An 11361-nucleotide genomic window follows, 5' to 3' on the forward strand; every position below is an offset into this window, starting at 1 on the left:
AATACCTAAAAAGAACCATATTTGCTTTTTGAGTGCAAATATAAAAAATAAATTAAATGTCAGCACTCAAGTTTTTAAAACTGTGCAGCCGTATATCAAACGCCCAGAGTTACATTTCACTGCGCAGAGGACTGACACTCTATTAGGGCTGTATTTGGGCTGCCACACCCGAAAGCCTCATTCACAAGATTGATTTCAGCACTCAGGAGCACATCCTCTGATTCCCTTCTTCTAATAACGGAACAGTTCTGTTTTTAATCAGCAGGTGGTGATGTTGTCTTCTTAGCTGGTCAAGCAGCACTGTGATTTCATTTGTGATTCAACATATTGGGTTGCTGCTCAGCCAGTCTAAATATTCTGTTTGCTGATCCTCCTCCGAGACACAAACACACAGATTAAACTGCAGAATTTAATCGTCTCTTTGTAGGGTTCAGAGACCGTGATCTTCCCCTGTGAGCGGTGGCTCGCCAAGTCAGAGGACGATGGAGAAACGGTGAGAGAGCTTGTGCCCTCTGACATCATCACAGAGAAACTTTCAAGAGATGGAAGCCTGAAAGTGACTGAAGTCGAGGTGGAAGACGCTCTGGAGAGTATGTTACCTGCTGGCTGCATTATTAGAAACACAAAAACGATTTGTCATCCTGTCTTTTTATCTGCCCTTCTGAGCATTAGTTTGGAGACAGTTTTCCCTTCTGGTCCTTTATACCCCCAACTAAGTCTCTGTTATGACAGCAGCATCAAACTACGATGCAAAATTGCTTCATTTTCAATCTATTTCCTGGCAGCAGCCTCACACAAAATCCCCTGCCTGTCTGTGATCACTGTCTCCCACTACAGCCCACACATACAAAGTTTCCGTGATGACAGGTGATGTGTATGGAGCCGGCACTGATGCCAACGTCTTCCTCACCATTTACGGGGACCTGGGGGACACCGGGGAGAGAAAACTGAGCAAGTCGGAGACAAACAGCAACAAGTTTGAAAGAGGATCTGTAAGAAAGCTTGAACTTTGTGACCTTTTTAATTCTTGTCTCCTACACTGTAGATATATATATTCCAGATTACAGAGCAAAAAAGAAGTACACAACATTGATGTTATTTCCTGAATGTTTCTCTTCTCCCAGGTGGATAAGTTCACTATAGAGGCAGTAGACCTCGGTCAGATTTTCAAAATAAAAATTCGCCATGATAACAGTATGGTGAGTCCTGACTGGTACTTGGATCAGGTGGAGGTGCTGGACATTGATACAGAAGAGGTGTTCCTCTTCTTATGTGAACGCTGGCTCTCCAAGAAGAGAGAGGATAGACGCATCCAAAGATACTTTTATGTCAAGGTAACATGAACAATCTAAAGTGCTACTTCTTACATGAAAGAGGTTTTGATATACTGATTTCTTCTATTTCTTACACTAGTTGAGCACAATTAACGTAATGTCCTCAGTTCTAGCTCCATATTTTTATTCTTAGATGTTTTTACAATAGCAAAAAAATAATAAGTGGGTGGGGTTTCTGTGCTCACAGCCGGACCTGTGTGCCTGAGAAGACCATATTAGGGAGATCTTCTCCCAACAACAGAGCCAAGAGTAAAAAATAAATGAATTTGAAAAGTTTGAAATTCACATCAGTGTTTGGCTCATATGAATTACTTGCACATATGCTGACCTCATTCTTTGAAACTTTGGCTGTATAAGCGCATTTACCACTGTAACACAGAGCCCTGCTGTATATGTTACATAACATGAGAAAAAGTGTGACAGATCCACTTTAAAGTGAATGGCGGTTGATCACCAAAGTGACTAGGATTCATTTTTTGTTCTTTCGTGGCACACCACCTGAAATAATTTCAGCACCTTTTTGAAGTCTTTGTAAAACATTTAGTGGCTTAGCATCGACTTGGGTCTGTATCTCTGCAGATATGGCTGCTGCATCACTAAGTGTCCGTTCTGTTTTCTCAGGGTTATGAAGGAGTTCGAGAGAGCTCGGCCAGTGAAAAGAAGAACTTGGCTCTAATGCAGAAAAGCGTCGACAATAACATGAACAAGAAGAACAAGAAGAAGAAAGAAGAAAAAATTGATCTTCCAAGTAAGAAAACTCAAGTCTCTTCTGCACTGCTAGTTCACCTGATGCTCTCTCATGTGTTTGTTGTTAATCCCTTGAATGCATCAAATGAACGAATAGTTGCTCGGCCCTTTCTATGCAGTCATACCTTATCACATCACCATCTACACTGGACTGGAGAGGGATGCGAGCACCACCAGCAGGGCTTATGTCATCATTATCGGGGCTAATCACACCCAGACAGATAGGTTGTGGTTGGACCTGCAAGACGGGAGGAAGGGCTTTGAGGCCGGCTCTCTGGAGAGCTTCGAGTCCCACGGTTCAGATGTGGGGGAGATCAAAAAGGTTGAGGTGAGTGACAGGTGAATTTGTTTCACTGAAGATTTTGCACTAACATAGCTTCTCACACACACACACACTGAAACACACAGAAAAAATACACCCACGTTCCTGGCAGTGATTGTTTCTCTCCTTCCTGCAGCTCGGCCATGATGGGGCCACTCCAGAGAGCTGCTGGCTGGTTGATGAACTATGTGTTGCTGTGCCAACCAAAGGGGTCAAATATATATTTGCTTGCAAGTGCTGGCTGGCCAAAGATCGAGGAGATGGGTTGACTGCTAGAGTATTCAGTGTGCTGGACTCAGAAGCCATTTCTATCTCCCATAAGGTCTGTAAATGTAGACGTGTTATTGAAAGCAAAGCCATGTTGCAGGCAACATACATACATCATGGTGTTACTGAGTTAAATTAAGACAAGAGAATAATTTAGAAAGTACAAAGTAGTAAACTTACCATAGTACATGTATAATAATATATAATAAGCTGTCCACAAGAGGACATCATTTCCACTGATTTCAAGACATGAAAACACCTCACATTGCACAGAGGTTTTTGCAAGCTGAGGCTCTACTAAGCAGGAGGGTTATCATTAGTGACTGTCAGAGCCGTGATTCAGGATAAAACGAAAAGCAACAGCATGACAACAGTGTCTCAGGCAGCTGAAGGGAGACTGTGATAAAGAACAGGAGGAAGATCAAGGCCCTCCATGGGGTCTGCCATCAACAGACTGAAGAAGTGGAAATTAAGAAATCCTTTCAGTGTCTAGAGAAAGCTGGCCTAAAGGACAGCACAGATGGTGATCACGGCAGCACAGGAGCAGGACCTAAGCATTAGCTCCATAGAGACAAAACCTAGTGGCTAGGATGGTGTAGATGAACACCTGTGTGGCATATAGAGAAGTCCACAAGTCCTGATGGGAGACACCTCCAGAGGTAGTTGAGAGCAACATGGCGAAGGTCCTATGGGACTTTGACTGTCACACAGGCGCAGCTTCTGGCCAACCAGCCAGACATCATGGTGGTTGACACGCACAGAAGACAGCAGTTGATGTGAAAATCCTAGCAACATCAGGATTTGTGTTTGCCAAACTGGACTCTAACCAGGGGTGGGCAACTCCAGGCCTCGAGTGCCGGTATCCTGCAGGTTTTAGATCTCATCCTGTATACACACACTTGAATTAAATGATTAGTTAATTACCAGGCCTCTGGAGAACTTCACGACATGTTGAGGAGGTCATTTAGCCATTTAAATCAGCTGTGTTGGATCAAGGACACATCTAAAACCTGCAGGACATCGGCACTCGAGGCCTGGAGTTGCCTACAACTACTCTAAACCATCAGCATCCATCTACACGATGGTTTAGCTCCTTTATATTTCACTGGTGCACAGAACAGGAATTCTTAGCCCAGATATTCACAACTGTTGCTACACTGGAAGCCCCAAAATATTGGCTGTCACCTCCCTTTTCATGGCATAGCTATTAAATAACCAATGTCTGCATTTGTGTTTATTTTATCACTGTTTACAACCTTAAAATGACTGAATTAATTCGTATGTGCTCGTCCAGTGAAGCTGTAGATGTACTTGTGGGAGGATAGTATTGTTTGATGTCTGATAATCTTTCCATGTTAGATTATCTATGAGGTGACAGTGGTAACCGGAGATGTGCAGAATGCGGGAACAGACACCCAGATCTTCATGACTGTTTTTGGGGCCAACGGCAGTACAGAGGAGATGCTGCTGCAGAAGAATGAGGACAGGTAGCATCAATGATTTCTATTTTCATTCATGTATCTAACTGTAAAATAAAGAGAGGACCAATTCATACTCAAGATTCTAAACTTTGTGCTTTGATGTGGTGGTGAACAAAAGGTTTGAGCGAGGTCAAGAGGACACCTTTAACATGGAGATCGATGACGTTGCCCCACTGAGAAAAATGCGACTCCGGATAGATGGATCAGGCAGTCGGCCCGACTGGTTTCTTGACAAGGTCGGCTCACCAGGCACACAGATACAATGCAGTCATTTAGAAGATGTTTATTTGGTAAAAAGGGTTTAGAAAAAAACCCCAGGAACAGCTAGAGCAAAAGGGAACGTGTGCAGATTGAGCTCTTTAGTAATATCATGCATAGAATTTTTTGTTCTTGTCGAGGCCTAATTTGTTATAAAGAAGAAACTGCAGATCTCAACCATAAAACATAAAACCAGCAACATAAAAAGCAGAAGAGTAATCGCTATCTCATTCCAAGATCAATAGTACAAAGCACTCACAGGCTTGTGTTTTTTTTATCCTGGCACCACATGCTGTAGGTCACAGGATCATTCAATCTATTATATGGCACAGACAAATACACACACACACACACACACACACACACACACACACACATCTACCCCTGCCTGCAGGAGAACGGTCAATGATTCAACCACACACAAAGACACAGGCAACAACACACACAGAGCAGGGCCCAGAACTCCTGGAGTGAGCATATTGACCCATTTTATTCTCCGTGCCGCTGTTGCTTGAATCACGGACACGCTCTCTCTTACAGTACGCACACGCTACAAATGAGCACCGTGTTTGGCCTCGAGAGAGAAATCATTTCATCTTATATATAAATTAATTTACAGAATACTAGTGCAACATATTGGAATTGACTGCCTCAGTACTGAAAGATTTTTTTAAATGATTCTGTGAGGATGATATCACTTCCCACCACTAAATTTAGTGTGAAGTCTCAGGCTAAAGGTTTTGATGAAGTAGAACACATTTCCTATGCAAATGTCTTCTCTACTAAATGCACCATGCCTGTAGGGCGGCAGAGCAGTCAGAAACAATACAAAGCCCTGTCCATCCGTGCCCGAGTCTCAGCCGCTGTGAACATCTCCTTGACTTGACCCTGAACAGAGCCTTGTGTGTTCAGCATCACAAGCAGATATGCTGCCTTTATGGACAGGTCGTCGCCTTGAAACTGACACAATGGTGCACCAGGTGGACTGCCAGCATAGTAATCTGTCCAGATAAATACGCAGAAGGGAGAGCTAATAGATGTCTGGCTGATTCTTGGCCTAACAGAGAAGATTTTTCCTGTTATTAGAAACTCGAAACCTTCAGAGAGGCAGGATTAGTGTACCTGCTGGTAACACAGTAGTCATCCAGCCATAATATGACACAGCATTCAATACACTAGTACTGTGGTTCAAGTAATAGCAATATCAATCATAAGTGAATGCATTACTACTGATGATGCCCTGAACTTTCATCTGCAGGTTGATATTTATACTCCTGTTGTAATACATCACACCACAGCAGCATTTATTACTGTTAAATCTTACCTTTAATAATTATAATGCAATCTTCCAAACGCTTTGCTAATTTATAAGCTAATTCTGTGCATTCAGGTGATCATGCGTAACCTGACCACGGAGGAGGTGTCTGTGTTTACCTATGAAGGGTGGCTGTCCAGGACACATGGACCCAAGAGGACACTGATCTGTGAGATGGCAGCTTTGGTGGACGAGGAGGTGATGGTGGAGGTCACTACCTACATTGTCCAGGTCAAGACAAGTGACGTCGCAGGTAGGTTCTCAACCCAGCTCTGTGGTCCCATTCGAAATATGCAGTACTTGTCCAAACATACATGGAAATCTTCAAGGTGTCCTTTTATGTTTGAATGAGTCATAGATCAATGTTAAATGATTCAAACAAACAAACAAACAAACAAACAAACAAACAAACAAACAAACAAACAAACAAACAAACAAACAAACAAACAAACAAACAAAACCTTCCTCTGAAATTTCAAGTATAATCAGGTCAAGCATAATGACTGGACTGCCCAGTGTCCAAAGAAAAACTTTGAAAGCTCTTCATAAATTCAGGAAAAGTATTTTTCAAAGTGCTTTTGAAAAATACAGGAAAGTCTGACTCTTTGGAAGCAAAATATGAAGATATGAGGGACAACTTTGATGAGGGAAGGGATTTTGCACATATGCTAGATAATTATTTGAAAATTTGTCTGTGTTTAATATGAGAACCCATCATTGCAACAGGATATATGTGACAGAAGAAATGAAAAGCATAAAAGCTTCTTTCAGACACTGTTTTTTAAACTAGCTACAGGTTGCCAATATTTGTTGTGGCCATTTTAAGATTCATATTGTTTGATCTGAACATGTTTAGGGGCTTGACGATATCAAATGATTACTTATTCACAAGCAAATAGGTAAGATTAGAAACATGAAGCACATTTTTTCTATAAGAGTCCCAATACCCAGTTTTGATTGCACATATCTTAATGTGTCAACATAAAACCAAATAATAACTGAAATGTTGAGGTCTGAGCTGTGGGGTCAGTGAGGGCACTCTAAGTATACTTAACAGGCCTATGAGCATTCCCTGTCCATTCGGCCTTTATTCTCTGGGTTCAGGGGTGCTGAGACTGAGCAGAGTAGACATCCTCTTTCATCAGGAACATCCTCCAGCTCTTCCCGGGGGATCCTGAAGGACTCTGTGGTCAGTGGACACATTTAATTTGTCAAGCGTTTCCTGGATCACATCCTCATCATCTGTTTTTCGGACCACTTTCAAAGGATACACCAGAGAGTATTCTGCATTTGAGCACCTGTGAGTGGCTCTATACTGTGAACATCCTGTGAAACCCTCCCCATCAAAGCCAAACGAGCTGCTGCCTGGAAGAGACTAATTACTGTATGACTGCCATCCCGTGTTTTCAGTCACTACCCAAAGATCAATGCAGAGTTAGAGCCTCATTTTGCCTGCCCTTGTGCAGGGGTTTGTTGTTTTCCTAGGCAAAGGCAAAGGTGGAATAATTCATGGCTGAATCCCTCGTGGCAATTAAAGAGATCCTCTTCAGAAGCCCTCCACACCGCTGCTCCATCTTTTCTTCACCCTGGATTTTCATCTAGCTCAGTTGCTCTGCTGATCAATACGATCAGAATGGCAAGAAGTCTGAGCCGACTTCAAAGGGCTGCTCTCTGCCACTGTCAGTTACTGGAAGCTGACATGTAGCCTTGCACCGCCACTAAGGCTCTGGGAGGAAAAAATGAGCAAGGCTGATAGATGCAAACACACCCACAAACAACATCACATAGGCAGAGCTGTTCCTATGCACGTATACTATAAAGAGGTACTGAAGATCAAGTGTGTCCATTAGAATATATGTCACATAAGTTACATATGTTACATATAACTTTAAAAATATCCAGATCTCAAATATTGCCAGCGTGATAATTTCTTATTACAACTGCTGGATTGTTAAATGATCAACATTCTTGCCTACTCTACAGAAGCGAGTTTAAGCAAGGACACTGAAAACATGCTGCAGGCTGAGTGAGGTTTCACTCAGGATCTAACCGACTGTGATAAAATAATAAAGCACAGGGGGATTATAGATGCGCTGTATGAGTCAGAGAACCCAGCTCTCACTGCTCCCCAGTTTACTTTTCAGGTGGTGATTTGCTATTGCTGTACAGCCTTTTTACTGCCATACAACTCTTTGATATAGCTTAATTGCTTTGCACGTATATAATTAGAGCTAGCTCGAGTGACAGTAAATCATTTTTATTATAGTTAATTGCATTCAGTGACCATGTAGACTGGGAAGCTGTGACTTTATAGACTAAAATCCAAGCAAAGTTCTGTCCATGGTTCCACCCATGTTTATTTAAAAGTGTAACCAAACCAAGAAAAATCCCTTATTATTGTCGAGGATTTTTTTTTCTAAATAGTAAACTGCTGCATCTCTTCAGGGGCAGGCACTGATGCCAACGTGTGGATCATTATTTTTGGAGAGAACGGGGACACAGGAACACTGGCGCTGAAAGAGTGCAACAAGTCCAACAAGTTTGAACGCAAGCAGGTGGACACGTTTCGCTTCCCAGAAATCCTCAGCATGGGAGACCTCTCCAAAGTACGAGTCTGGCACGATAACACAGGTCAGCTGCTCTAACTGGCACGGTGAACAGCTTAGACTGAGCTCACCTGTTCTTAGAATGAAAAGTTTGAAAGCACTGCACACTGGTATTTTTTGCATCTCGTTACATGCAGGTATTGCTCCAGGCTGGCACTTGGAGTATATTGACGTGAAGGACGAGATCATGGACAAAACATTTCGTTTCCCCTGTGACCGCTGGCTTGCCAAGAACGATGATGATGGACAGATAATGAGAGAGCTGGCCTGTGCTAACAATGACTACTTGGACCTCAATGAAAAGACCAGTAAGGCTAGCACCTCACAGCATTCAATTATCCCCCCTTGTAGTTTAGTGCAACAACATTTTACTGTAACTGAGTCTCCTTTTCTCTATGACAGAGTATGAAATTTGTATCACAACTGGAGACACAGCTGAAACCAAGGAAAATGCCTGGATTGTACTTGAAGGGAGAAAGGGTCGATCAAAAGAATTTGTAATGGAGAACTCCTCAAAGAAGAAGAGGTTCTTGCGGTAGGTACTTGCTGCAAGATTAACTCAGTCACCGGCAGCTTGTTTGCATGAAAAAGAAATGTGCTTTCTTTCCCTCTGCATCTCTCTCTGCCCTCATGATGATTATCCAAAATACTTAAGACCAGACCAGCACCGCACTCTGATGTCATGACTACACTCCATCCTGTTAAAGATTAATTCTGACACAGAACAAACTGGCAGTGATGTGAATTTCAATTAAGGCAAAGCAATTTAAGGGAATAGCTACTAGGGCTGGGCCATATCATACCGTTCACGGTAATACCGGTATAATGTTGGGCAATGACAAGAAAATGAAATATCACGATAGAATGTGGGTAAAACGCGCATGCGCAGTGCCTTTGTTTTCATACGCACATGGCGAAAAAGGCACGGCGGCGACGGAGAATGACATGGGCGAAAGCGGATCGTTGAATGAAAAGGATGAACCATAATTGGTTTGTAAAAATGCTGCAACTTCAGTGGTGTGGAACTGGTTTAGCTTTCGTCCGTCAGATACACAACAAAGCACTATTTTTGGTAGAGCGTGCTAGCGGGCCGTGGTTATTACCGTGTTTTTTGGAAAATACGGCACACTTAAAATCAATCCTTTGATTTTTCTGAAAATCGACACTGCCTCTTATAATACCGAGTGCCTTATGTTTGGATTCTGGTTGTGTTTACTGACTGATGTTTTAGTATGACTTTGCTAAGCTACAAACCTGCACCACTTGATGGATTGTCGGAGCATTACGTCTATCGTAGGGAACAGCCTCGCGGAGTGATACGTACTGTGCTTCAACATAATATTACCGTATTGCGTGTGTATAAGCTCTTTTTAAGTTTTGTGGATATTATACATGGTTATGCTGAGGATATGTTGGCCAATTTCCACTGGAAATGCCTTTTGGTTAAACTGTCAGCAAGGAATTTGCATTTGCACTGTTACATTTTTATATAACTTTAATGCAAAAAACAGCTGCTTGTTTAAGTGAAAATACATTGATGGGGTTTTTTGCACTAATACAATTGTGGAGTTGTAAAGTATTTTGTCTAGTGTCAATTATATCGTCAGTTATATCGTTATCGCAAATTTTCAAATGTATATCGTGAGAAATATTTTTGGTCATATCGCCCTGCTCTAATAGCTACTTTCACCAACGAATCCATGTTCCTCTCTCTTTTTAGGGGAAATGTTGACAGGTTTGAATTTTCATCCAAGAACTTGGGTGATATTGCTGGCATCTGTCTGGGCCATACACCCAAGGATGGAAAGAAAGTAAAGGGGGAGGTTTACTGGCACGTGGAGGAGGTTGTTGTGACCGAAAGAGAACTGGGAAACAAGTAAGGCAGCTGCTTCCCCACTGTAGCCATTCATTTATTTTCCACCATCAAACAATTTCTTGATATTCTCAAATGGTTAGACTATATTCCTTCTGCTCTGCTCCATTATCTCCAGGTACATTTTCAAATGCAATTCCCTCATTCCTCTTTCTCCTAAGAGGGACGATTTCATCACCGTTGAGTGCACAAAGACCATCGAGAGCTTTGCAAGCAAAGCTCGAAGCCTGGTACCTGTCAAATATGAGATCATCGTCATCACAGGTGATGAAAAGGGTGCAGGAACCGATGCCAATGTTTTCATTACTCTCTATGGCTCCAATGGAGATTCGGGTTGCAGGCAACTGCGTCAGAAGTTTCGTAACCTTTTTGAACGTGGGCAAACAGACCGTTTCTCTGTGGAAATGCTGGACATGGGGGAGTTGCAGAAAGTCCGGGTAGAACACGACAACTCCGGTCTCAGCCCTGGCTGGCTCCTCGATCGTGTGGAAGTCACCAACACAGCCAATGGTGTTACCACTATCTTTCTCTGCGGGAAATGGCTGGACTCTAAGAAGGCAGATGGAAAGATCTCCAGGGCCATCTACCCAAAATGCTAAAAAACCCTACAGCTCAAGCATGTCCTCTTATGTTTAAAAGTAATGACCAAAGAGATTCTCCTTCTAGCAAGTTTTATATCTCAGGAACTGAGACATTAAAAAAAAAAAACATGTCATGATGATGTCTAATGTGGTCAGGAAAAAGGAAAGTGCCAATCTTTTTAAATATCAGGGATTCTTTGCATTGTTTTGTTGTAATACAGATTTTATAAAATGAACAAATGAATAAATAAATCCAATTTGTTTATAACACCCAGTTTTCAGCTTCACTTCTGACTTGCTGGTAGGTCTAAACTTTACCTTCAAGTCTGGTTAAGCAGAAATATACACTCATTGGGCACTTCATTAGTTATACTTTGCTATTACAGTCGTCTCCTTTTGCCTTCAGAGCTGCCTTAAACACAGCAAACAAAATGCTGGAAATATTCCTCAGAGATTTTGATCGATATTGACCTGATTGCATTACACAGTTGTTGCAAATATTCAGTTCCACAAACTTGCAAAGATGCTATATTGGACTGAGATCCGGTGACTGTGGAGACAATTTATGTGCAGTGAA

General features: G+C 42.2%; 1 protein-coding gene across 1 annotated transcript in view; it reads left to right on the plus strand.

Moving 5' to 3' along the window:
- The window catches only part of loxhd1a (lipoxygenase homology PLAT domains 1a), a 36530-nt gene extending 25535 nt beyond the window's left edge, over positions 1-10995 (plus strand). Inside the window, exons 28-41 of the mRNA XM_082540953.1 lie at positions 428-590; positions 838-992; positions 1125-1334; positions 1956-2082; positions 2201-2409; positions 2540-2725; positions 4030-4157; positions 4270-4387; positions 5800-5977; positions 8170-8355; positions 8468-8638; positions 8733-8865; positions 10051-10206; positions 10322-10995. Coding sequence (XP_082397079.1) covers positions 428-590; positions 838-992; positions 1125-1334; positions 1956-2082; positions 2201-2409; positions 2540-2725; positions 4030-4157; positions 4270-4387; positions 5800-5977; positions 8170-8355; positions 8468-8638; positions 8733-8865; positions 10051-10206; positions 10322-10802 — 2601 coding nt within the window. The 3' untranslated portion in view covers positions 10803-10995. The remainder of the gene's footprint in view (positions 1-427; positions 591-837; positions 993-1124; positions 1335-1955; positions 2083-2200; positions 2410-2539; positions 2726-4029; positions 4158-4269; positions 4388-5799; positions 5978-8169; positions 8356-8467; positions 8639-8732; positions 8866-10050; positions 10207-10321) is intronic.
- The last annotated feature ends 366 nt before the right edge of the window (positions 10996-11361 follow it).

The sequence above is a fragment of the Aulonocara stuartgranti genome (assembly GCF_965226115.1).
Source record: "Aulonocara stuartgranti genome assembly, chromosome: 7".
NCBI classification, from domain to species: domain Eukaryota; kingdom Metazoa; phylum Chordata; class Actinopteri; order Cichliformes; family Cichlidae; genus Aulonocara; species Aulonocara stuartgranti.